Source organism: Hyla sarda, chromosome 2 (genome assembly GCF_029499605.1).
Source record: "Hyla sarda isolate aHylSar1 chromosome 2, aHylSar1.hap1, whole genome shotgun sequence".
Classification (NCBI taxonomy): Eukaryota; Metazoa; Chordata; class Amphibia; order Anura; family Hylidae; genus Hyla; species Hyla sarda.
Window position 1 is genome coordinate 51,126,186 of NC_079190.1, and position 27,753 is coordinate 51,153,938.

Consider the following 27,753-nt stretch of genomic DNA (forward strand, 5'->3'; position numbering starts at 1 on the left):
ACTTCTATTAAAAAAATCTTAATCCTTCCAATAGTTATTAGCTTCTGAAGTTTTCTGTCTAACTGCTCAATGATAATGTCACGTCCCGGGACGTGAGTCATCAGAGAGCAGTTAGACAGAAAACAGCAACTCAACTTCAGAAGCTAATAACTATTGGAAGGATTAAGATTTTTTTAATAGAAGTAATTTACAAATCTGTTTAACTTTCCGGAGCCAGTTGATATATTAAAAAAAAGTTTTAGCCTGGAATACCCCTTTAAGATGCTTATATATCTTTATTCATATATATATATATATTGTTTCTATGTTAAAATGTGGAAAAAATTATTATAAATAAATACATTAAAAAAATATTATATATATATATATATATATATATATATATATATATATATATATATATAAAAGAAGCAGCTGCAGCACACCGGAGTATCAAAAATACAAAAAGTTATTCATTCCAGCTAAAAAGAAGTCTTTTGGACTCAGGACTGGGGTCCCTGAGACTGCCTGCACCCATATACTCACCTATTTTGAGGGTACTGCTTCAAAATAAATATATATATATATATATATATATATATGTATATAGCCCAGATCAACTTCTAAATGAACCAAATTTGTAGAAAAGTCCATGATTACCTCTAGCTAGGTTTCTGTCCACCTATTATGAATGGATATGAAACATCCTTTTCAATAAGAGTGTCTACAACAGTGTTTCCAAACCAATAACCCTCCAGCTGTTGCAAAACTACAACTCCCAGCCTTTGGCAGTCTGGGCATGCTGGGAGTTGTAGTTTTGCAACAGCTGGGGGCACACTGGTTGAGAAACACTGGTCTACAGCAATGATGCCTAACATGTGGCTCTCCACCGGTAGCAGGACTACAACACCCATCATGAACCACAGGTTAGGGAGCAGAGGTGTGCAGTAGCTGATGTATGTAAAGTGATGTTCTGCAGCAACTGTGGATAGTCTAAAATAGTTCCCATTGGCAGATTTTTGCAGGCCTAAACTAAGGATCTAGTCACACGGCAGAATTTCCGCTCGCGTAATTCTGCCTCAAATTAAATCCTATAGACTTCTATGAGATTCCGCACTCCCATTTACACTTCTTAATTTCTGCAAGCGGAAATTCAGAAGTGTGAATGGGAGTGCGGAATCCCATAGAAGTCTATGGGCTTTAATCTGAGGTGGAATTCTGCAAGCGGAAATTCAGAAGTGTGAATGGGAGTGCGGAATCCCATAGAAGTCTATGGGCTTTAATCTGAGGTGGAATTCTGCAAGCGGAAATTCAGAAGTGTGAATGGGAGTGCGGAATCCCATAGAAGTCTATGGGCTTTAATCTGAGGTGGAATTCTGCAAGCGGAAATTCAGAAGTGTGAATGGGAGTGCGGAATCCCATAGAAGTCTATGGGCTTTAATCTGAGGTGGAATTCTGCAAGCGGAAATTCAGAAGTGTGAATGGGAGTGCGGAATCCCATAGAAGTCTATGGGCTTTAATTTGAAGTGGAATTCCGCAAGCGGAAATTCTGCCGTGTGAATAGACCCTTAGACAGCTGATCACACTGAACTATATTTTACCCGATGGCTCAACTTGAATGACAGGACTCTCTATTAAATAGGGAGAGGAGATCTGTCAATCAGAGGGGAGCCATCCAGCGGTCACTTCTCCCTGAGCGGACGCTTATTACAAGCATGTTTTCTATGAAATGATGTAACGTACACCAGTTCAGTCAGGGCACCTAACGGTATTGACTTGCTGACAGATTCCTTTTAAAGAGAAAACCAAACTCCCGGAGAAAGAGATAAGTGTCCCTGCTCACCTCTTTCTCATAGTCAGCTTTAGACATCACGTCAATGGCAAGTTCCCTGTGATGTGCACTACTTATATGGGAAGAGCGACATTTACCAATGCTAAGAATACACTTCTTATCGAAATTCTTCTCCTGTCCCTTGTCATGGGTCCCATCATTCCCCTGTGTCAAACTGCATCTAATACTGATGTGACATGAGACGGTGTTATATACGGAAGTCCAGTCAACAGAAGGGACTGAACAAAACCACTGAATTTCAACAGTACGTTTATTACACAGTTATTTTTCTTGGTTTTTGTCACCATACTGATACATACAAAAATAAACCTGGAAATGAAAACACAAAGAATAAAACGGTGTCTATCGGTCTGTAAGACGCCTGCTTGCTCAGTCTTGTGTTTGTTTTTATAACTATAAGACTCTATGACAGGGGCGGTTATTGTCCCAAACAGGCGAATGTTGCTCTTTGTAATGTGCCGATGGACCAGCAAATGTTCGTACAATGGCTGAGCTCTTGGAGTATGGAATGGTCATGTAGCTTAACCCTTAGCTGGTGTATTGAATGGTGGTGAAGCTTAACCCTTAGCTGGTGTATAGAATGGTGGTGAAGCTTAACCCTTCGTTGGTGTATTGAATGGTGGTGAAGCTTAACCCTTAGTTGGTGTATTGAATGGTGGTGAAGCTTAACCCTTAGCTGGTGTATAGAATGGTGGTGAAGCTTAACCCTTCGTTGGTGTATTGAATGGTGGTGAAGCTTAACCCTTAGTTGGTGTATTGAATGGTGGTGAAGCTTAACCCTTAGTTGGTGTATTGAATGGTGGTGAAGCTTAACCCTTAGCTGGTGTATTGAATGGTGGTGAAGCTTAACCTTTAGCTGGTGTATTGAATGGTGGTGAAGCTTAACCCTTAGTTGGTGTATTGAATGGTGGTGAAGCTTAACCCTTAGTTGGTGTATTGAATGGTGGTGAAGCTTAACCCTTAGCTGGTGTATTGAATGGTGGTGAAGCTTAACCCTTAGCTGGTGTATTGAATGGTGGTGAAGCTTAACCCTTAGTTGAAGTATTGAATGGTCGTGTAGCTTAACCCTTCGTTGGTGTATTGAATGGTGGTGAAGCTTAGCTCTAAGTTGGTACATTTAACAGTGGTGGAGCTTAACCCTTAGTTGGAGACTGCATGGTCGTGTAGCTTAACCCTTAGTTGGTGTATTGAACAGTGGTGTAGCTTAGCTCTTAGTTTAAGTATTGCATGGTCATGTAGCTTAGTGCTTAGTTGAAGCATTGAATGGTGGTGAAGCTTAACCCTTAGTTGGTGTATTGAATGGTGGTGAAGCTTAACCCTTAGTTGGTGTATTAAATGGTAGTAGCCCTTAGTTGGTGTATTGAATGGTAGTAGCCCTTAATTGGTGTATTGAATGGTGGTGAAGCTTAACCCTTAGTTGGTGTATTAAATGGTAGTAACCCTTAGTTGGTGTATTGAATGGTGGTGAAGCTTAGTCCTTAGTTGGTGTATTGCATGATCGTGTAGCGTAGCCCTTAGTTGAAGTATTGAATGGTGGTGAAGCTTAACCCTTCGTTGGTGTATTGAATGGTGGTGAAGCTTAGCCCTAAGTTGGTACATTCAACAGTGGTGGAGCTTAACCCTTAGTTGGAGACTGCATGGTCGTGTAGCTTAACCCTTAGTTGGTGTATTGAACAGTGGTGTAGCTTAGCTCTTAGTTTAAGTATTGCATGGTCATGTAGCTTAGTTCTAAGTTGAAGTATTGAATGGTGGTGAAGCTTAACCGTTAGTTGGTGTATTGCATGGGAGTAGCCCTTAGTTGGTGTATTGAATGGGAGTAGCCCTTAGTTGGTGTATTGAATGGGAGTAGCCCTTAGTTGGTGTATTGAATGAGAGTAGCCCTTAGTTGGTGTATTGAATGGTGGTGAAGCTTAACCCTTAGTTGGTGTATTGAATGGTGGTGAAGCTTAGTCCTTAGTTGGTGTATTGCATGATCGTGTAGCGTAGCCCTTAGTTGAAGTATTGAATGGTGGTGAAGCTTAACCCTTCGTTGGTGTATTGAATGGTGGTGAAGCTTAGCCCTAAGTTGGTACATTCAACAGTGGTGGAGCTTAACCCTTAGTTGGAGACTGCATGGTCGTGTAGCTTAACCCTTAGTTGGTGTATTGAACAGTGGTGTAGCTTAGCTCTTAGTTTAAGTATTGCATGGTCATGTAGCTTAGTTCTAAGTTGAAGTATTGAATGGTGGTGAAGCTTAACCGTTAGTTGGTGTATTGAATGGGAGTAGCCCTTAGTTGGTGTATTGAATGGTGGTGAAGCTTAACCCTTAGTTGGTGTATTGAATGGTGGTGAAGCTTAGCCCTAAGTTGGTACATTTAACAGTGGTGGAGCTTAACCCTTCATTCTAGTGATCAATTGGCGTTTTATCCCCCATATTACCCTGCTGATCAAAACTTACAATTTTTTTTTTTTTATGGACAGCTACACCTTAAAGGGGTACGCTGGTTCTGAAAAACGTATCCCCCCCCTCCATAGAATAGGGGAAAAGTGTCTGATCGCGGGCAGTCCAACTGCTGGGACCCCCCGTGATCTCCATAAAAGGGCCCATCTCTTACCGCTGCGCTCTTCAACCCCCACCTTCCAAGAAGAACTGGTCTCAGCAGTGAAGGCCGCTTAGTAAATCATCGGCTACGGTGGTAAGAGACTGACCCTGTTCTGGAGATTGCAGAGATCTGTGGAAAGGGGATACGTTTTTCATAATCGGAGTATCCCTTTAAATGGTGAATTTCTGCAATAGTCACAAGAAATAGCAATAAAACTGCATGTGGCTCAACCCCATGAACAGAACGCTGGACTGAAGTGGCTGAGCAGGTGCTGTTTGTATGTTCCCTGCATTAGGCCATGTTCACACGGCGTAAAATGTGCAATATGTCCACATGAAAAACACGTGCGGACATTCCGCACATGTGAATAATCTGGCGGGCGCTAGGACCGCCCAGAAATACGTTGTCTCATAGACAAGTCTATTCTTTTTGCCAACGCCAGAATCTGGATGTCCAGGGCAGAAACATCTGACGTTTGTGGAACAGCACAGCAGAATCCCATTGAAATCAATGGGACTCTGGTGCAGCGGAATTCCGCACGGACATTCCAACGTGTGAACATACTGTTATGGTGACACTATACAAGCTTGTTTGGCGACAGCTATTCTCCCAGGATTCCCACCATACACATGCACACTGAGCTCAGCTTTTTATTTATTTATTTATTTATTTATTTTTTTATTGGTGAGAGGGTTATAAGTTGCTGTCAGACTCCTTTGGCAGGGAATAAAGCATTAAAGGGGTACTCTGCCCCTAGACATTTCATCCCCTAGGGGATAAGATGTCTGACCGCGAAGGTCCCACTGCTGGGGACCCCCGCAATCTTCCTGCTGCACCCGGCGTTCGATTAGGGCGTCAGATGCAGTGACGTCACAGCCACTCCCCCTCAATGCAAGTCTATAGGAGGGGGCGTGACTGCCGCCACGCCCCCTCCTATAGACTTGCATTGAGGGGGCGTTGCCGTGATGTCACGAACGAGTGTGACTGACGTCACAAGCCTCCGCCTCGTATTGCCAGTCATCCAGAATGGAGCAAAGTTCGCTCCGTGCACCGGATGTCTGGGGTGCCGCAGACGAGATCGCTGGGGTCCTGCCGCTAGGGCCCCCCACGATAAGACATCTTATCCCCTATCCTATGGATAGGGGCGGAGTACCCCTTTAAGCATGCAGAACAATCTGTCCAATGATCTTTCCCTTCTGGTGTCAAGCCACATAGGTGGCCCCTGAAATCAATAGTTTCGGGTGACATAGACCTCTAATATCTATGTGTTTCCTCTCCATACTCCCGAGCTGAGTGAGGATTGAATGCCTGATAGCGGCCGCACTAAGGACATGAGTGTGTGGGAGTTAATCAGAGGATCATACTCTGTTCTCCACATAGAGATCTATTATTTTCTGCCTACAATGTCACATTCTTCCCACATCTACAATGGTGAGATCATCAGCACCTGCAAGACACACAGGACTACAGATCAACGTGACTGCGTCCATTGGGAGCCTGTGCGTTGTCTTACGAAACATCTATAATATATAGAGGTTTCCAAATTTATGTATCATTGTGAAAAGAAAAAAAAAATACACATCTTCATTGTATATTTTTTGTTTCCAGTCTTCAATATTTCTAAGCTACCTGCTCGCTGCCATTGAAAGAAAACGTTTAACTGAATGGTAGATTACGGTGTATAATAGCTGATTCTAGCTACACTAAATATAACCAAAACCTGTGTGCATTCACTGACAGCAAGCAGAGATCTTAGACACTGTAAAGAACTGATGACTATGCTATTTTTAACTAAGCACTAAGCAATGCCCATCAGTCTATAACAGTGGTCTCCAAGCTGTGGCCCTCCAGATGTTGAAAACTACAGCTCTCATCATGCCCGGACAGCCAACGGCTGTCCGGGCATGTTGGGAGTTGTAGTTTTGCAACATCTGGAGGGTCACAGTTTGGTGACCATTGGCTTATAAGAATAAGAAGTTCTATAACTGCGGTTGCTTTAAAGACACTTTGACTAGGTGCACATGACACAATCACAAATAGACACATTGGTATATGATGTTATGTGTGCTGTGAGGGACGCCCGGAGGTGGGGAGGTGACGGCGGCGGGACGGCACGAATAGTGGAATCTTCGATATCATGAAGGTAACTCTTTAAACTAACTGACATATATTCCCCAAGTAAACCAAAACCAACTATAAATAAATACCGTATTTATCGGCGTATAACACGCACTTTTAAAACCTAAATTTAGGGCAAAAAGCCTGCCTGCGTGTCATTTCCAGATAAATGTTTTGGTCACAGATTTAAAGTGGCTGCAGCACCGGCTGCTTGTTAAAGATCAGCAGCCCGGCCGGGGATACTTTAAACCAGTGACCAGCGGTGGCTCCTGTGGGCCCGGACACTTCAAGGGGGACAAGGGGGGGAAATAATGAGTAGGGGGAGGGGAAGATGAGTAGGGGGGAGGATGATGAGGCAGAGGGGGGTAATGATGAGTCAGAGGGGGGGGGGGAATGATGAGTCAGAGGGGGGGGAATGATGAGTCAGAGGGGGGGGGGGAATGATTAGCCAGAGGGGGGGGGGGGAATGATTAGCCAGAGGGGGGGGGGGGGGGGGGAAATGATAAGTCAGAGGGGGGAAATAAGTCAGAGGGGGGAAATAAGTCAGAGGGGGGAAATAAGTCAGAGGGGGGAAATAAGTCAGAGGGGGAAATAAGTCAGAGGGGGGAAATAAGTCAGAGGGGGGAAATAAGTCAGAGGGGGGAAATAAGTCAGAGGGGGGAAATAAGTCAGAGGGGGGAAATAAGTCAGAGGGGGGGAAATGATAAGTCAGAGGGGGGGAAATGATAAGTCAGAGGGGGGGAATGATAAGTCAGAGGGGGGGAATGATAAGTCAGAGGGGGGGAATGATAAGTCAGAGGGGGGGAATGATAAGTCAGAGGGGGGGGATATTGAATCAGAGGGGATGAGTCAGAGGGGGGGAAATTATGTCAGGGGGGGTGATGATGAGGGGGGAATGTTGAGTCAGAGGGGGGGGGGAATGTTGAGTCGGGGGGGAATCATGAGTCAGAGGGGGAATCATGAGTCAGAGGGGGGAATCACAGGGGAAAGGAGGCACACAGGATCAGAGGGGGGGTGTAGATTTGGCACAGGAGCTAATAAAAGGGGAAGAATGATGTGGCACGGGGGGGGGGGGGGTGTCAAACTTAGGAGCAGGGGGAATCAAAGTGGGGGGGGGGATGATGAGGCATATAGTTCAGAGCTTCCAAGTCATTTATTTTTTCCCCTCAAATTTTCCTGTGAAAATGAGGGTCTGTGTTATACGCCGATAAGTACGGTATTCCTTACAGGGACAGATTTCTATTCTTACTTTGGTCAAAATGGAGACCACAACAAAAAATTACAGTTTCCCGACTGTACAGTTAATTAAACGTACTCTTTGTTTATGTTTCTGTGTGGAGCATGAAGGAAAGCCTCACATGTAGAATTTTGTCTTTATAAATATATACTGTTATGTTTATTTATTTATTTTTTTAATCCAATAAAAATGATTTGAACTCAAGAATAAGAACTTCTAGTACCTTTGCTAACCAGACAGAAGCGTCCAGCACGGCCTTGATGTGGCGCAGCCATCCACAGCTTTCTAGGCCACTCAAGAAGTCATTTACAGATAAGTTCTTTGTTCCACAAACTGCAATAAAATAGAGAAAACACTAAGTTATATGAATGATATAGCAGTGGTATTATACCGAAGAAAACAGAAAAGTCCTCATTAGTCAACAGGTCTATATAAATATATCTGGAGCAGAAGCTCAATTTTGTAGCGTCATGCAACATTGAGTGGTTCCGCCCCTCTCCCCTTTTGGCTCTGAACGGCTTTTTCCCACATCATACATGGTGTACTCTCTACGCTCTATCAGATAACAGTGATGCCAAAATAACTGGTAATTTTGTTGACAAAATAAAGCATGTTTTAGCACAGCGGTCTAAAAACTGCGGCCCTCCAGCTGTTGCTAAACTATAACTTGCATTCTAAGAGTTGTAGTTTTGCAACAGCTGGATGGCCGCAGTTTGGGGACCACTGTTTTAGCCCAAGAATTTTTTTTTATAAAACCTACATCTGTCAATGAAACTGTATGGGTTCTGGTTTGTTTTGCAAAAAATATATATATATATATATATATATATATATATATATATATTTTTTTTTTTTTTTAAATGTGGCGATTTAACTACAGTTGTATTATCCATTCCCCCCCCCCCCCCCCCCAAAATGATAGGGGACAAGTGTCTGATCGCGTGGGTTCGGACCGCTGGGACTCCCTGCGATCTCCTGCCTGGTGCTCCGGCTCTCCGCGAACAAGCCCTGTATTCATCTCTATGGGAGAGCCGGAGATACACGAGTACAGCGCTCCTGTATCTCCGGCTCTTCCACAGATATGAATGGAGGGCACGTGCTGTCACCTGCTCTGTGCGCGAGGAGAGCCAAAGACCGCAGGGGGTCCAACTGCTGGATAGGGGATAAATTGTCCTGCAATACTCCTTTAAATCATGTTATTTTTTTCTATCATTATTCTATTACTATTCTAGTTGTAGTTTTGCAACAGCTGGAGGCACACTGGTTGGGAAACACTGTACTCGGCAATTCCATTTACAAAGTCCTACAGACTGTTCTACCGACACCAAGTCCCGTACCAGCACAGATGAAGTAATCAGAGATACATACTGCCATCTAGTGGATGAAAGGGAACATACAGCAGGCTTCTGTATAAACACCTACATTAATATGACCATACTCTTCTATTCTATTAGTAGCCACTGGGAACCAAAGAAATATGTAGGAATATGTAGATTTAGAAAAGAAAAAAAATCTATGCATTTAAAGCTCGGCTGTGTGTGTATTGTGTTGGTGTGAAACCGGCCTTGGGCTGGGTTCACACAGAGCTGGTTTTATTTATTTCTCATATATTATTGCGTTTTTTGTGCACTTGTTTAATTCAGTGAAAACCATGTTTTATCCTGCCGTTTGGTGTCAGTTCACAGAACAAAGAATGAACATTTTAAAATGTAATTTTTTACATACATTTAAAAAGCACAGATAAATGCTGTAAAATGGCAAAAAAATAAATAAATGGAAAAACTACAGCATGTTAACACAGCTTAAAGGGGTGCTCCACCCCTAGACATCTTATCTCCGCGAACAAGCCCTGTATTCATCTCTATGGGAGAGCCGGAGATACACGAGTACAGCGCTCATGTATCTCCGGCTCTTCCACAGATAGGGGATAAGATGTCTGATCGCGGGGGTCCCACCACTGGGGACCCCCACGATCTCCCTGCTGCTCCCGACATTGGTTTAGAGCGAAGGCTCGTGACGTCATTGTTGTGCCCCGATTGTGACGTCATGCCGATGCCCCTCAATGCAAGTCTATGGGAGGGGGCGTGACGGCCGTCACGCCCCCTCCCATAGACTTGCATTGAGGGGTCATGGTCGTGATGTCATGAGCGTCCGCTGCGCATGGCCAGTCATCCGAGACGGAACCCCCGTGATCAGACATCTTATCCCCTATCCTTTGGATAGGGAATAAGATGTCTAGGGGCGGAGTACCCCTTTATTACTGTCAGCACTGATCGGACAGAGTCAGGATTAGGACAGACCCTATTGAGAAGGTAAATGATAACACCTAGTTGCCAATTCATATATTAAAGGTCCCTAGAGTGGTTCACAAACCAGTGACTTCCAGTGTAATCTGAGCCTGAGTACATTATGGATTACAGACTGTATAAAAATAAACCCATTATAAAGAATCCCATAATGCATCACATACCTTCCAGAAGCTTCTGCAGACTGGATCTCATTACGTGAATGTTCTCAATCCCAACAAACTGGAACTTAATGTTGGAGTAGTTGTCTGCGTTCTCGTAGCCTTTACCGGCCGCTCTGTTGGCCATGGCATTCAACTACAAAGTGACATAACAGGTTCTCATGAAACACGTCACATGATATCAGACAATGGAGCCTTTGGAGATTTTATGCACTCACCTTCGGTCTAGTATCCATTACATACATGGACCTCCATTCAGGATTGGCTTTACTGACTGACTGCAGCATGTGCTCATCTTCCAGACACCGAGCACTAAAACCAGACAAGGGCTGACTACACCTGCAAATGGCCACCTGAGGAGAAGGAAGATATACAAGTGATGGCATTACTACATCAATCCAGAGTATACACGTCTGATACTGATCGGACCACTTTCAAACTGAATTTTCTTTTGCAAAGTACTGTTTTATTTTATTTTTTTTTTTTTTTTTAAGAATGGACTCCATGAGCTTTCAGAATAAAAAAGAAGGCATACTCACCTGCCCTGATCCCCCTGCAGCGGCCGTTCCAATGGTGTCCGCTTTCAGCGACGTATCGTTTCTGCAGAAAATGTCACCTCGGCCAATCAATGGCCACAGCATTCAACAGGCTCATCAAATGACTGGCAGAGGGGGCATTACCTGCAATAATATGGCGTCACAGGAAGCGGAGAGCAGCAGAGAACCGACACCATTGGAACAGAAGCTGTGGGGGATCAGGTCAGGTGAGTATGACTTCTTTTTTATTTTAAAAGTATAATCTCAGAAGAATTGTTTGACCAGAATAACCCTTTATTGCTCACTTCACTTCAGCAAATTTTTACTTAGTTTTGCTCTGAGTCCTATCTAAGTGCAGCAAATGATAGATCAGTGACATAGGACTTCTTCTATGACTTAACATATGAGTCTCAGTGCATTTATATGTGATGCAGCTTAACCCTTCAGCTTTTACCTGAGAGGAGAGTATAGGATTCTGTCAGCTTATACGTAGGAATGCTTGTACCCGATAACTGGCCCATGTTTTGGAATGACCTAACTATTGATATTAATATTTTGGCTACTTTTATAGGGGTCACATATGCTGTGAACCGTCCACAGAAGACTTACATGCAGAAAATCCATAGTGTAAAACAGTAGCAGCAATGTCAATAAGATTTTAAAAGGCTATAGACACCTTTGTACAGATTAGTTTTATTGTTTTTTGTTACAAAGAAAACCTATTCCAAAAGGAAATCCCCAAAAAAAGAAAACAAAAATAGAGAAACCCCTACTTTGTGTACAAGGGGTGTTCTTTGAAATGACAGTGATGCTGTAACAGAGGACATCCACTTATTATATGTTGACAGAATATACAGATAAAGGGGTAGTCGGGGGAACTGAACTTATCAAACACTTATCCCCTATCCACAAACCCCTATCTTGTAAGCGGCCTATTTGCGTACCCGTCTTCTTCACGCTCCAGCAATAGGAATAAGTGTCTGGTAAGTGCAGTTCCCCGGACTACCCCATTAATACCAGAACTAGTTATTCATATTCACCATTTACAGTTTATTCTTAAAGAGGCACTGTCATTATGAAAAACTTTTTATATGTTGTAGTACTACTGATAAGATGACTTTTTTTAAATACACATTTAAAAAAAAAAAATAAATTACTAAAAAATCTAAAACTTAAATAACCGCCACTAGGGGTCATCTGTCTTCTCTTCTAGTCTGTATTTTGCAGCATACTGGATACCAGCCGTAAAGTGTGTTGGTATCCAGTATAGGAGATCACCATTGCACCACTACTGCCTTCAGCTGTTCCTAAACTACAACTCCCATGATGGGAGTTGTAGTTTTGCAATAGCTGGGGGTACAATCTTTGTAAAACTCTGTTTTAGAGCTGTGTATTCTCCAGCTGTGTGCCTCCAGCTATTGCAAAACTACAGACAAAGGATGTGTGGGCATGCTGGGAGTTGTAGTTTTGCAACAGCTAAAGGCTGAAAATGTATGCATAAAAACTACTGTGTAGTGATTTGCAGACTGCCAGGCTGCTCCCAGACTCAGTGCAGATGAGTCATTACAGTGAGGAAAGAACAAAAAGCAAGTGAGCAACATATAAATGGAATATATATATGCATATATTTTGAACTCTGACAGCTATGCTTTAACACATAAAAACCTTTCCCTCTCCAAAGCGACTACCTGAATACATTAAAAGTGTACTCCAGTCTGACACGCCCCCTCCCATAGACATGAAATGGAGGGAGCGTGGCGTGACGCCATGACCACTGCTGCAGGAACCCCGCATTTGTTTAGAATGCCAGGTGCTGCGGGAAATTGCCTAGGGCCCCAGAAGCGGGACCCCCACGATCAGACAGCTTATCCTTATCTTTTGGATAGGTGATAAGATGTCTAGCAGCAGAGTACCCCTTTAACATGAGTTTTGGCTACTTCAGAAAACTTTATAAGCGAAGATGAATAGAGATACCTGTGTCTCCTGGTGATAATACGACAACACAGGGAATCTGCCCTTACTCCTGAACTTTGAGCTTCCGACAATGATTGGCTTACTGGCAGTAACCGGCACATACAGGTCTCTAGGATAGGTCTCACACACCTGAAAAGCAGAATATAGAGTAACACATAATAAGAAAGCTGAGAACACTTGAGACTGTGGGATATTGCCATATTTCCGTTTTCTCATGGTGCCCATTTCTTCCAAACATGGCAGCCGCCACATATATACAAATGACAATGTATCTGATTTAATAATATGTGATCACATGTAATATCTAGCTCACATGTAATATGCTTCACTAGAAGGCTCCAAAAATGTTTAATGGGGCAGAGATCGCGAAGAGTCAGAAAGTTAAATGCGCTACCATGTGCTTCTCCCCATGATCGGTGGGGGCCTCAGCAATCTAAACATGTCACTGAGACGCATCAAAATCTTTTTTAAATGACAGGGAAAGGCGTATAGAAACAAATTTCTCCCTGAATATCTACCTAAAACCGAATTGATAAAGAATAAAATGAATAAAACAACGCAGGTTGATCTCTGACTGTGAAGCCGTTGCTATAAGCTGATACATTAAAGGGGTACTCCAGCATTCTGAAAATTTTGTTCACGTCACGGCCACGCCCCCTTGTGACAGCACATCACGCCCCCTCCATTCATGTCCCCCTCCTATAGACATGAAAGGAAGGGGCGTGATGTGATGTCATGAGGGGGCGTGGCTGTGATGTCATGACCACTTCAGCAAGATCCCGGCAGAACACGGGGGGCCCCAGACATCTTATTTCCTATGCTTTGGATAGGGTATAAGTTGTCTAGCAGTGGAGTACCCCTTTAAAGCTAGAAGTTAAATAACATTTTAGGAAATCACATAACTGGCAGTTTCCTAATAAAATGTAATTACAAGAAACGTAGCTGCAGGAAGCTGCAGTAATAACCAGCAGGGAATCACAATGGACCAACCCTTGTGCCCTCGTGATTCGCTCACCTTATAATCTCGGTTCACATCGGAGAGTTGCCAGTAAGCATTAGGGACCCCCATCCGCTTGTACTCATCTTTCAGGTCAATGCTCTGCCAGCCAAGAACACGTTCTGCCTCCTTTTGTTTAGGGTTGTAGGAAAATGCATAGAGATCTTCGTATCTGACTAACAGAAAAAAAGTAAAAGAAAGTTTGGTTTTTTTTTATAAAAGTGAATAAGCCACCCAATCAAAAATAAATTTTCCCTCTTTTCAAATGATAAAAAAAAATTTAAAAATAAATCAATATATTTGGTATTGCCGCATGTGGAAATGTTAGATCTATTAAGATATTATGTTAATAATCCCCTACAGTCCCATACAGTGACTAAAGTCCAAAATTGCTGATTTGTGGTCACATCACATCCCAGAAAAAATAAAATTATGTGATGAAAAGTCACATATAAGCACAAGTGGTACCAATATAAACTGCAGATCACTCGACAAAAAATGAGCCCTGAGAGGAGAATTTTAAAGGAAATCTGTCACCTGCACTAACATGTCGGTACCGGTGCAGGTGACACTGATGACAACGGTACTCACCTTGTCCCGTTCCGTGGCGGGGATCTTCTGTAATCTTCTCCATTATCTTCGCTCCAGGCACCGGGGCACGGGAGGAGCTTAATGATGTCACCGCTGCTGCCCATCACCCTGCAGAAAGCCGCAGAGGGTCCTGGGAACAGCAGCGGTGTCCGAAGCGAAGATAAAGGAGAAGATTACAGGAGATCCCTGCCATGGACCGGGACAAGGCGAGTACCATTGTCATCAGTGTCACCTGCACTGTCGGTACTGACAGGTTAGTACAAGTGACACTGGTGACAGATTTCCTTTAAAGGGTACCTCTCATCAAATAAACTTTTGATATATTTTAGATTAATGAATGTTGAATAACTTTCCAATAGCATGTTAATGAAAAATATGCTTCTTTCTATTGTAATTTTCCCGATCAGTCCTGTCAGCAAGCATTTCTGACTCATGCTGGAGTCCTAAACACTCAGAGCTGCCAGCCTGCTTTGTTCACAGCCAAACAGGCTGTGAACAAAGCAGGCTGGCAGCTCTGAGTGTTCTCCTTTGTGAACAAAGCAGACTGGCAGCTCGTAGTGTTTAGGACTCCAGCATGAGTCTGAAATGCTTGCTGCCAGGACTGGTAGGGAGACCCCTAGTGGTCATTTCTTCAAAGTGGAAAATTAAATAGAAAGAAGAATATTTTTTAATAACATGCAATTGTGAAGTTATTCTGCATACATTAATCTATAATATATCAAAAGTTTTTTTGATGAGAAGTACCCTTTAAACACACTTATTTGGTTGAAAAAAGTTTGAGTTTTTCAAAAGTAGTACAATAATAGAAAAGCGTGTGAAGATGGGTATCATTTTAATCATATTGACCCACAGAATAAGGAGAACCTGTCCCTTTTACCGTAAAGTGCACTGCATAAAAACAAAATGCAAAATTGCGGGTTTCTTATCCATTTAGCACAATAAATAATACCTTTGTTTTGTTGCACCGTAGATTTTATGGTAGCTAAATAAAAGAGTTATGGCTCTTAGAATGCGAGGAAGAAAAAACAAAAGCACAAAAATAAAAATTTCCTGTGCTCTCACAGCTAAAATGGGCTGTGTCCTTAAGGGGTTAATAAAGGTTAAATTTATTATCTCCCTATTGTCATTAGAAAATTGGTCTCCCTAGTTGTATAGATACGACCTACTAGCGAACTGTAATCCCCTTTTTGCGTTAGAAGTTGGAATTAAAGACACTTCACTTTATCACATAATGAATTGGGGAAAAAACTGCAATTGTGCAAATTCTTTTAATGTGGTGAGGTAAAAATTTTATTTTTTATTCCTTGGGTCAGTACAACTACAATACCAAGTGTATGTGTTTTTTGATTTGTTTAACTACTAATTTATTTAAAATGGGAAAGGTGGTGCTTTGATTTTTTTTATTTTATTGTGTGGTATTTTTTTTTACTCTTTTGTTGTTTTCCAACTTTACACTGCAATACTAGCTTATCACAGTGTACTGTCATTTTTCTTACCTACTTCTACTGTCTTCAATAGCAAATCTAACTTGGCCGCCATGGAGGCCTTCAGAAGGCCAATTGCTACCATTAGAATTGATCTGCACCCCATAATTGTGTTGTGGGGGTGAGGAACGCAGCCCTAACAGGATCGGCACCAGTCATGTAACCTCATAGAGACTTCGGTCACTACTCACCACAGCATCTAAGAGGTTAAATGATCAGCATCGTAGTTAATTTCAATGCTGGTCACTGACAGTGAGCGTCATCTGCAGATAACTACCAAGCCTACTTCATAGTACCCCACCAAACATTTAACATACATGTATGTCAAGTGTAACGAAGGAGTAAAAGGAGTTCTCCGGCGAAAATGAACTTATTCCCTATCCAAAGAAAATGTGAAAAGTGGATAATAGCGGGGAGCTGACCACTGGGGCCCCCCCAATCTCCAGAACGGGTCCCCGGTGCTCTCAGTGAGGAGCACATGTCATCTACCAGTAGACGGCACACGCTCCATTCATTTCTGTACTCGGGTCTTTTCGCTGCTCCCATAGGAATGAATGGAGCGCGTGCCAACTGACGCACATACTCCTCACTGAGCACCGCTGAGGATAGGGGATAAGTTAATAACTCCTTTAATGCTCTGTTGTAGCGTGCATTATCATCCAGTAAATTTCTCCCATCATTCCATATCAACAGAATGAAAAAGTGCCCTTTACCACAGTATACACTTACCTCACTGTGCGGCAAGTCTACAGTAAGATAGTAATATAATGTGTCAAATATTTGGCTGTGCTGCTGTATTGCCGGTACTTATCGCAGCACAAACAGTAATACAGCAGCCCAATACCAATATTTATGGGACGCCTGAGTCCTGAGTAAGTAGCCATGGTGGGTGGTTTCCCTCAGCTGCTTCCTCCCCTGCCGGGCCTGAGTGAAGCATCTCTCCCTATCTGTGTATAGGCCAGTGTTTCCGAACCAGAGCCATTGGCTGTCTGGGCATGCTGGGAGTTGTACTTTTGCAGAACAACCAAACCCCCGCTCCCCGGAAACAACAGATTTTACCACGTCCTACATTGATTCTCTATGGAGTTCCTAAATTTTGCGGAGCACTGAATGTGCATGCGTGGTGTTCTCCATTCATCCCAGGGAACATTATACCTCCATTCTCATGATCTATCGGAGCCCCAGCATTCTGATTCCACTGATCAGCTAGTTATCCCTTATCCTGTGGATAACTTTTAATGACAGACTAACCTTTTAAAGGGGTACTCCAGAGAAAAAATATGTTTTAAATCAACTGGTGCCAGAAAAATAAACAGATTTGTAAATGATTTCTATTTAGGAATTTCCAGCCTTCTAGTACTTATCAGCTGCTGTATGCTCCAGAGAAAGTTTTATTATTTCTTTACAGTGCTCTCTGCTGACACCTCTGTCCATGTCCGTAACTGTCCAGAGGTTTGCTACAGGGATTTGCTCCTGCTCTGTACAGTTCCTGACATGGACAGAGATGTCAGCAGAGAGCACTGTGGTCAGACTGGAAAGAACTACACAACTTCCTCTGTAGTATACAGCAGCTGATAAGTATAGGAAGGATTGAGATCTTTAACCCCTTAAGGACCAGGCCAATTTTAATATAGCATTTTCGTTTTTTCCTGCTCGCCTTCTAAAAATCATAACCCTCTTATATTTCCATCCACAGACCCATATGAGGGCTTTATTTTTTGCGTCACCATTTTTACTTTGTAATGACATCACTTATTTTACCATAAAATGTACGGCGCAACCAAAAAAATATTAATTTGAGAAAATTGAAAAAAAAAAACCCAATTTAGCACATTTTGGGAGGTTTTGTTTTCACGCTGTACACTTTCCGGTAAAAATGAATTTTTTTCTTTATTCTGTGGGTCAATACGATAAAAATGTTATATGCTTTTCTATAATTGTACCACTTAAAAAAAAATCTCAAACTATTTGAACAAAATTTGTATGTTTGAAATTGCCCTATTTTGACCACCTATAACTTTCAAATTTTTCCATATACGGGGCGGTATGAGGGCTAATTTTTTACACTGTGATCTGTAGTTTTTATCAGTACCACTTATTATTTTTTTTTATAAATTTTTTTTTAAATAAAGTGTGACAAAAATGCAGCAATTTAGGATTTTTTTTTTTTTTTAGGTTTATGCCGTTCACCGTACGGGATAATTAACCCCTTAAGGACTCAGGGTTTTTCCGTTTTTGCACTTTCGTTTTTTCCTCCTTACCTTTTAAAAATCATAACCCTTTCAAGTTTGCACCTAAAATTCCATATTATGGCTTATTTTTTGCGTCGCCAATTCTACTTTGCAGTGACATTAGTCATTTTACCCAAAAATGCACGGCGAAACGGAAAAAAAAATCATTGTGCGACAAAATCTAAAAAAAAACGCCATTTTGTAACTTTTGGGGACTTCCGTTTCTACGCAGTGCATATTTCGGTAAAAATTACACCTTATCATTATTCTGTAGGTCCATACGGTTAAAATGATACCCTACTTATATAGGTTTGATTTTGTCGCACTTCTGGAAAAAATCATAACTACATGCAGGAAAATTTATACGTTTAAAAATGTCATCTTCTGACCCCTATAACTTTTTTATTTTTCCATGTACAGGGCGGTATGAGGACTCATTTTTTGCGCCGTGATCTGAAGTTTTTATCGGTATGACTTTTGTTTTGATCGGACTTTTTGATCACTTTTTATTCATTTTTTTAATGGTATAAAAAGTGACCAAAATACGCTTTTTTGGACTTTGGAATTTTTTTGCGCGTACGCCATTGACCGTGCGGCATTTCCGCACGCAGCGATACCACATATGTTTATTTATTAATTTTTTTACACTGTTTTATTTTTTTTATGGGAAAAGGGGGGTGATTCAAACTTTTATTAGGGAAGGGGTTAAATGACCTTTATTAACACTTTTTTTTATACATTTTTTTTGCAGTGTTATAGTTCCCATAGGGACCTATAACACTGCACACACTGATCTCCTATGCTGATCACTGGCGTGCATTAACACGCCTGTGATCAGCATTATCAGCGCTTGACTGCTCCTGCCTGGATCTCAGGCACGGAGCAGTCATTCGTCGATCGGACACCGAGGAGGCAGGTAAGGACCCTCCCGGTGTCCGGTCAGCTGTTCGGGACGCCGCGATTTCACCGCGGCGGTCCCGAACAGCCCGACTGAGCAGCCGGGTCACTTTCAGTTTCACTTTAGAAGCGGCGGTCAGCTTTGACCGCCGCTTCTAAAGGGTTAATACCGCACATCGCCGCGATCGGCGATGTGTGGTATAAGCCGCGGGTCCTGGCCGTTGATGAGTGCCGGGACCGACGCGATCTGATGCAGGATCGCGGCGCAATCCCGCTTCATATCGCGGGAGCCGGCGCTGGACGTAAATATACGTCCTGCGTTGTTAAGGGGTTAATGGGTACCTCTCATCAAAAAAACTTTTGATATATTATAGATTAATGTTTGCAGAATAACTTTACAATTGCATGTTATTAAAAAATATGCTTCTTTCTATTTAATTTTCCACTTTGAAGAAATAACCACTAGGGGTCTCCCTACCAGTCCTGGCAGCAAGCATTTCAGACTCATGCTGGAGTCCTAAACACTACAAGCTGCCAGTCTGCTTTGTTCACAAAGGAGAACACTCAGAACTGCCAGCCTGCTTTGTTCACAGCCCGTTTGGCTGTGAACAAAGCAGGCTGGCAGCTCTGAGTGTTTAGGACTCCAGCATGAGTCAGAAATGCTTGCTGACAGGACTGATCGGGAAAAATACAATAGAAAGAAGCATATTTTTCATTAACATGCTATTGGAAAGTTATTCAACATTCATTAATCTAAAATATATCAAAAGTTTATTTGATGAGAGGTACCCAATATATTTTGATAGTTAAGATTTTTACGCACGTGGCGATACCAAATATGTTTATTACTTTTTTTTTGCTTTTATGGTGGTAAAATGGGACAAACGGATGATTTACGTTTTTATTGGGAGAGGAGATTTTTAAAATTTTTGAACTTTTGATTTTATTTTTTTTACACTTTAATAGTCCCCATAGGTGACTATTTATAGCAATCATTCGATTGCTAATACTGTTCAGTGCTATGTATAGGGCATAGAACTGATCAGTATTATCGGCGATCTTCTGCTCTGGTCTGCTCGATGTCAGACCAGAGCAGAAGACCCCGGGAGACGGCCGGAGCCAGGTGAGGGGACCTCCATCCGCCATTATGGATGATCGGATCCCCGCGGATGCGCTACGGGCGATCCGATCATCCATTTAAAGTACCTCACTGCCATGATCTGTATTGAGGGGTTAATGGCGGACATCCGCGCGATCGCGAATGTCCGCCATTACCGGCGGATCCCTGGCTGCTGATAGCAGTCGGGACCTGCTGCGAATTACGCGAACACCGATCCGGAGCTAGCGGTCATGGCGGAGCGTAAAAGTACGTCATGGTGCGTTGAGTACCACGGCACCATGATGTGCATTTACGTCCAATGTCGTTAAGGGGTTAAATAGATGCAATATACAAATCTGCATAGCTCTCTGGCACCAGTGGATTTCAAAAAATGTTTCCCCCCGGAGTACCCCTTTATGGAAAATGATGGGGCAGTAACTTTCTTATCGTTCTGTTTTACCAGAACTATAAATAAGTAAAAAAAACTGCTGAAAATACTTTTAAATGTATCACCAGTTGAGCTTTTATAAGGGTGCACATAATGAAAGAGACAAGGGGATGAGGATTACCAAAACCCAGCTTAGTCCTATTGGCTCCATTACAGATCTGGATGCGGTCTTACCAGGCCTGGAAAGCTGAAGCAGAGAGTTGTAGATGTCATGACAGTCTCGCTCTCTGGGAACTATGAAATGGACCACGCGGAAGTTCTTGCACTGAATCACTAGGGGGCAGCCGGTAGTAGTGAGGGCGAGCTTCTCCACGGCAGCAATGTGATGGTGTAATATCTAATGCAAACAAGGAACACATTTTATAGTCCGGTGGAGAATAACCTTCGACATAGTAGAAAGCCGCCCATATAAATAAATATACGTGTATTCTTACTCCATAAACTGTGTTGATTTGAAGATATAACATTGTGAAAAGAGTTTTATATTCACTTTCTGTCTAAGCCAGCGTTTCCCAATCAGGGCGCCTCCAGCTGTTGGAAAACTACAACTCCCAGCATGCCCGGACAGCCAACGGCTGTCCGGGCATGCTGGGAGTTGTAGTTTTGCAACAGCTGGAGGCACCCTGATTGGGAAACGCTGGTCTGAACCCTATTCTAATTTTAGGTACTATAACACAACCAAAGGATCTATGACACTAACATGGTCTTCGAAAGAACTACAGTAACTGGCAGAGATGTAGAAGGGTATGTTCACATTGCGGAATTCCAGAGCAGGGTTTCCGTCTGGTGGCCGCTGCCAAAAATACTTCGGCGGGAGGACGGCACGGCACTGCACCGTCACCATTGACAGCTATGCAGTGCTCGCGTAATTCGGTGCAAAGAAAGAACATGTTCTTTCTTTGCGCGGAAGAATTTCATCAGCGGAATTGTCCGCCGCTGAAATTCCTTAGTGTGGACGGGTCTCGCGGAAGACCCATTCACACTGATGGTACTGTTCACTGCGCAGAATTCCGCTCACGGAATTCCGCAGTGTGAACATACCCGAAAAGGGGACGTGAGGAGATGCTGCTGCATAATAATGTAGACGTGCTGTTAGAGTCTATGGAGAGCTTGGTGACCATACCTGTAGGGACTGTAGCAGATGTCACCCAGAATCCATTACCACCAACAGTCCACTGAGTGAATGGTGCAGCAGTACGCCTGCAAGGCCGCCACTCCATTCATTGTCAATGGGACTTCTGAACATTGCTGGGAGCTGAACTAGGCAATGTCTGGAAGTCCCATAGACAGTGAATTGAATGGTGGCCGAGCATATGTGCTACTTCTCTTTTCACTTGAGGGACAAGTAACCTCTGTTTTTACGATCGGTGGGGGTCCCAGCATTTGGACCCCCACTGATCAGCTTTTTTTCCCCTGTCCTGCGAATAGGGAATAATTTTAATCTTGTGATGAACCAATTTACTATGAGCTGCATAGGAAACCCATCATTTGACGTAGGGCAGGTATCAGCCGACAAAGGGATCTCCGCCTTTCAGATAACTCCTTAGATACTGTGGTAACTATCACAGGGGATAAACAACCAGGATCAGAGAGAACTCAAAACCCAGTCTGATTGCTGGACCCCCTGCGATCTCCTGCCTGGCGCACCGGCGTTCCCCATGCCCCCACACCACCTCCATGCATCTCTATATGAGAGCCAGAGATACACGAGCACAGCACTTTAGCTTACCCATAGAGATGAATGGAGGGCACATTCTGACCCTTGTTCCGTGCACGAGGAGAGCCAGAGCGCCGCGCAGGAGATCGCGGGGGTCGCAGCGGTCGGACTACCAGTGATCAGACACCTATCCTCTATGCTTTGGATAGGGGATACGTTTTCCTAAACTGGGCTATTCCTTTAAATGGTGATTTGTAAGCAGTCTATAATAAGGGAATGTTTGTGTGGAATAAGACAAGTATATACACGACATACACAGTCACAGTACGTACCCAGATCTCTCGCTGCTGCGAGTCTATAAACAGTAAGTGAGTGGCAGTGAGGTACAAGGTTCCAGAAGTCGACTTATTGCTCGGGCTAAACCGATCCAATAACTTCACCTGCTCCACCTGAAAGAACAAAAAAAACAAGGGGTAAAAGTACAAGTCTGGGACTTCTTGGACCAAGTATACCTACAGCGAGCACCTACCTGACTGGTTTTTGTCCAGTGCTGCGGTATCTCTTTTTTTAAACCTATTTATAGCAATACCTTGGGTTCACACCACGATTTTGCTATATACGGTTTCGGCATACAGTTTCATTAAAAAAAAAAAAAAAAAACGTATGCAACCGCACAGAAAACCGTGCCCATAGACTTCCCATTCAAAACCGTATGCACCATATTGTATACGGTGTCTCCATTTTACAAACCATACGTTTTTTTACTTTTTTTTTCTGGACAGAAAACCGTGGCCTACCACGGTTTTTGGCCCGGGTGAAAAACTGTATTAAACTGTATAGGTTTTTGTTTTTTTAACATGGGAGTCAATGGGAACCGTACAGAACTCTATGGGGTACATTATTAATAAGAAGATATAAGGATCACTGCATCTCAGCCTCATTCACTAAGGATGAGCTGCAATACCATCCACAGACCATGAACGGAAGTGGCGCTGTATTTAGAAAAAAAAGATTTTTTTTTATTTTTTTAGACCTGCACAACCTAAAACCTTAGGGTCACATGTAACACATAAGCAGAGGGTTTCCTGCAGCTGAAGCTCTGCTTGAGCCTTTTCCGCTAACAGAATTTCTGCAGCGGAATATATATAAGCGGATTATATTGCAACTCATCGAAGTCGATGGTTTTGCTAGCGGATTTTTCACTACCAAAATTTTGCTTGTAGAATTCCACTGCGGAAAATCTGCAATCGGAATTTCAGCTGCAGAAAACCCGATGTGATTGAGATACGTGTGACCATACCCTAAACAGGTATTTCCACTGGTTCAAATCTTTTTTATTTTATTAAAGTTTGCATTCCATACACTTCCTTATTTTTTTAAGCTCTGTTCACATATCGCTTTGGTGTATAATTTAAAAAAAATACTCACCAAGTATACTACTGACAGAAAGATAAAATGATGTATGAACAGAGCCTAAGGGTTGGCAATCTCCATGGGTCAGTCTGTTGGAAGGACAGGAGTTAAAGGGGTTATCCACAATAAGGTGATTTTAGTATGTACCTGGCAGACAGTAATGGACATGCTTAGGAAGGATCTGCGCTTGTCTTGGGGCTAAATGGCCATTTTGTGAGTTTCCCATAAAGCTGAGGCTAGCTTTTTTGTGAACTGGTATTTCCTGTTGGAGTTTCCTTCTTCAACTATAAATCCCATAGTTCCTTGTCTGTAAGTATTAGGTCACTTTCCTCCCTCCCACACATCAGCCACCCCACCCACTGAAACACAAGTGAACTGAATTCCATGCAATAGACCAGTGTTTTCTAACCAGGGTGCCTCCAGCTGTTGCTAAATTACAACTAGTTGCAGAATGATCTCCCACCCAGCAGTCACTCCACACAAGGAAGCAGATAGGCTCCCTGTCATCACCTGACTAGTAAGAAAATGTCTTGGCCGACACTCCTTTTTTATGCTGTTAAAAATAAATATTGGGGCGATAATCACAGAAGAATTGTGAGACCCCATCACACACAGGCACAGACACTATATTATGAACTACACTAACTTTACAGCCCCTGTAGCATAGTCAAATAAAAAAAATACCCCATTAAGTGGAAAGAAAAACAAAAACTTGCATGTCCCATTCAAGTCAATGGGAACCCGGCGGTTTAAGTTGTTCTTGACTCACTCAGGTCCGTTTGGTGAAAAAAGAAAAAAAAAAGCAGAACAGACCCTGGACAGGTCGGAGTTCATCGGCAGTGTGAACCTAGCCTTACCTATAGATCTAATATTGTTGGTTTTGCTGTTCGATATAAAGGAATACTAATCCTACTACAATAAAATGCTACATACAATTTTGCCAGACGTCTGAGATTCCTACTGATCCCGAAACAGGGTCCCAGATCTACTATTTGAAGCAGAAAATAGGAAACATCGGCCTATCGTGTGTGTGTGTGTGTACTCCAATGGAAGATTTAACAAATGGAAAGTTATACGACAAATACTGTAAAAGTAATACCAAAAATAGTAAGAATTATTTTTTTTATATAATATGTATTTTTTTATTTTTATAAAACATTCTTTATTATGAATTGTTGAGCCTACACACATCAAAACTTCTATCTTAGCCAGTGTTTCCCAACCTGTTGCAAAACTACAACTTCCAGCATGCCCGGACAGCTGAAAGCTGTCCGGGCATGCTGGGAATTGTAGTTTTGCAACAGCTGGAGGAACACTGGTTGGGAAACTCTTTTCTGAGAGTTGATATCTTTATTTACAATAAGAATGATAAGGGTTATGGCCATCTTTTAATACTATGGTATTTCACTACTATTTGCCATAACAGTCTGATGCTCCTGCAGAGCGGCGCACCTTGACCAATGCAGGTGGTGGAGAGTTAAACTGTGCAAGGAACGGTGAAGGAGCCGCCATGTTTAAATGGATTACCCAGGGTTAGAAATATAGCGGGAGATTTATCAAAACCTGTGCAGAGGACATTATTAAAAGGGCCTGTGCAAAATGAAAGAAGAGATCTGATTGGTTGCTATGGGCAACTTTTCTTCTGCACAGGATTTGATAAATCTTCCCCCGATAGAGTAGATTTATTCCAAAAACAGTTCCACCCCTGTCCTCAGGTTGCGTGTGGTATTGCAGCTCAGTTGCATTTGAAGTGCCAAGTTGTAATACCACACACAACCTGAGGACAGGTGTGGTGCTGTTTTGGCAAAAACTAGCTCTGTTTTTCTATTTTTGGATAACCCCTTTAACTATGGTGGTTGCAGTCAGAGGCTTCAGAAATATTGGTCTGATGTGGGAGTGCTTATTAACTCTATTTATCACTATGGGTGGACACTGACTCCTCGGTCCTGTGCTTATTAACTCTATTTATCACTATGGGTGGACACTGACTCCTCGGTCCTGTGGTTATTGACTTTATTTATCACTATGGGTGGACACTGACTCCTTGGTCCTGTGGTTATTAACTCTATTTATCACTATGGGTGGACACTGACTCCTCGGTCCTGTGGTTATTAACTCTATTTATCACTATGGGTGGACACTGACTCCTCGGTCCTGTGGTTTCGGCTTTGTTCTGCGTTATCTGTAAAGGAGAACTACCAACTCGCTGCCCACAGGCAGCTATCCTAGGCTATTAAATGGATAGCATTCCAATGGAAATATCCTGCCCCCCACCCCCTTTGGCGGAATAGAAGACCAGAATGAACCCTACTATTGGGATATAGCTTTTTGTGTACTAGAAAAGGGTACCATGCTAACATTTGAGGCTATCTGGGCCCCTATGACTAGTTACTTCTGGCCCAGTTGCATCCACCCTAGTAACACCTCGCATAAACCTTCTTGAGGTGTGGCCGATGCACAAGTACTGAAGACTTGATTCTCCGAGAAGACCCGTTTTCATATGTGACGGTTGTCATGTTTGTTACATCTTTAATAGTGCTTCCATACATATATAGGAGGTAAGGTTTTTTTATTGGTCCCTCAAATAACAATATGAATTGGTTCCAGGATGACCATTGTATGTTGAGATCATAACCTGTTAATTGGTTCTGAAGCCCAAAATGTCATCCAAACATAGGAACAAGTAAGGATTAAAGAAGTACTTCAGCAAAAATTTACTATAAGTAGCTGATCGGACCCCCCGTGATCTCCAGGACGGGACCCCGGCGCTCTAAGTGAGCGGTGTGTGACGTCTACCGGTAGATGACACACGCTCCTTTCATTTCTATAGGAGCACCAATTATGTCCAAGAGTTGTACATCTTTTCGGCGCTCCAATAGAAATGAATGGAATGCGTGTCGGCTGCAGCATGTGCTCCTCACTGAGCACCGGGTCCCCTATCCTGTGATCTCCTAGACAAAATTAAAAATAAAAGACAAGTAGATAACTAATACAGATAAAGCAAGTCCTTTCATATAAAAGTAAGAAAGATCTGCTGGGAGCAGTAATCACTGTCTATGTAAAGGACAGGAACTTCTTCAGGGTCCTGTACAGTACACAGTGTCCCGAAAAAGTAACATGGAGCCGCCCTCACCTGGTGTCCAAAGGAGCAGCTAACACTGGCACAGGTAAAGAGTACAGAACATGTAATACCTCCCTGTACTGTAGGGGGCGCTACCAGACACCAGTCAGTGCATGCACTTCAGTAATACAGGTAAAGAGTACAGAACATGTAATACCTCCCTGTACTGTAGGGGGCGCTACCAGACACCAGTCAGTGCATGCACTTCAGTAATACAGGTGTTTTACCAGTGAATGCCACAATTTTTTGTGTGCGTGTGGTATACATTCAAAGGATTATGAAATGTAATAGCATATTCCATACTTCATTTTTTTTACCTTAGGCCCCTTTCACACTATAAAAACACTTCCGTTATGAACGCCCGTTAGGAAATCGGCAGTTATACGGCCGGTACAAAATCACTAACGGCCGTTAGAAAATCCCATTATAGTCTATGGGATTTTTCTAATAGCCGTTTTAACCTGTTATTAATAATGGCCGTTATTTTGTGACGGGCGATAGTAACGGGAGAATAAATGCATGCACTATTTCTCCCGTTCATTCGCCCATCACAAAATAACGGCCGTTATTAATAACGGGCGATAACGGGTTAAAACGGCTATTAGAAAAATCCCATAGACTATAATGGGATTTTCTAACGGCCGTTCGTGATTTTGTACCGGCCGTATAACTGCCGGTTTCGTAACGGGCGTTCATAACGGAAGTGTTTTTATAGTGTGAAAGCAGCCTTACAGCAGTGTTTCCCAACTAGGGTGCCACCAGCTGTTGCAAAACTTCAACTCCCAGCATGCAGGGAGTTATAGCTTTGCAACAAATGGAAGTACACTGGTTGGGAAACACTGCTGTATAGTGAAGAAGACCAGCCAAACAGAGGCCTCTGTCTGACAATAGACCCTATGGATAGATTTCGTTATCCTGATGAATATGGTACACATAGGGGTAAAACAAGGTCCTGGTAATAGATCATCAATTTCTACCATAACTAAACCTATTTATAGAGAGATAACGGAAAAGAGCGGCACACAGGTGGCTTTGGTAAAAAAAATATGTGGCTTTATTCACCAAACAAT

At 42.7% G+C, this 27,753-nt stretch overlaps 1 protein-coding gene across 1 annotated transcript in view; it reads right to left on the minus strand.

Annotated features, from left to right (window-relative positions):
* MTMR6 (myotubularin related protein 6) overlaps positions 1 to 25,118 on the minus strand; it is a 48,444-nt gene extending 23,326 nt beyond the window's left edge. The window contains exons 1-8 of the mRNA XM_056561775.1: positions 25,015 to 25,118; positions 22,482 to 22,598; positions 20,667 to 20,829; positions 13,761 to 13,918; positions 12,746 to 12,874; positions 10,454 to 10,588; positions 10,239 to 10,371; positions 7,992 to 8,101 (exon numbers count right to left, since the gene is read on the minus strand). Coding sequence (XP_056417750.1) covers positions 7,992 to 8,101; positions 10,239 to 10,371; positions 10,454 to 10,588; positions 12,746 to 12,874; positions 13,761 to 13,918; positions 20,667 to 20,829; positions 22,482 to 22,598; positions 25,015 to 25,074 — 1,005 coding nt within the window. The 5' untranslated portion in view covers positions 25,075 to 25,118. The remainder of the gene's footprint in view (positions 1 to 7,991; positions 8,102 to 10,238; positions 10,372 to 10,453; positions 10,589 to 12,745; positions 12,875 to 13,760; positions 13,919 to 20,666; positions 20,830 to 22,481; positions 22,599 to 25,014) is intronic.
* Between the last annotated feature and the right edge of the window lie 2,635 nt (positions 25,119 to 27,753).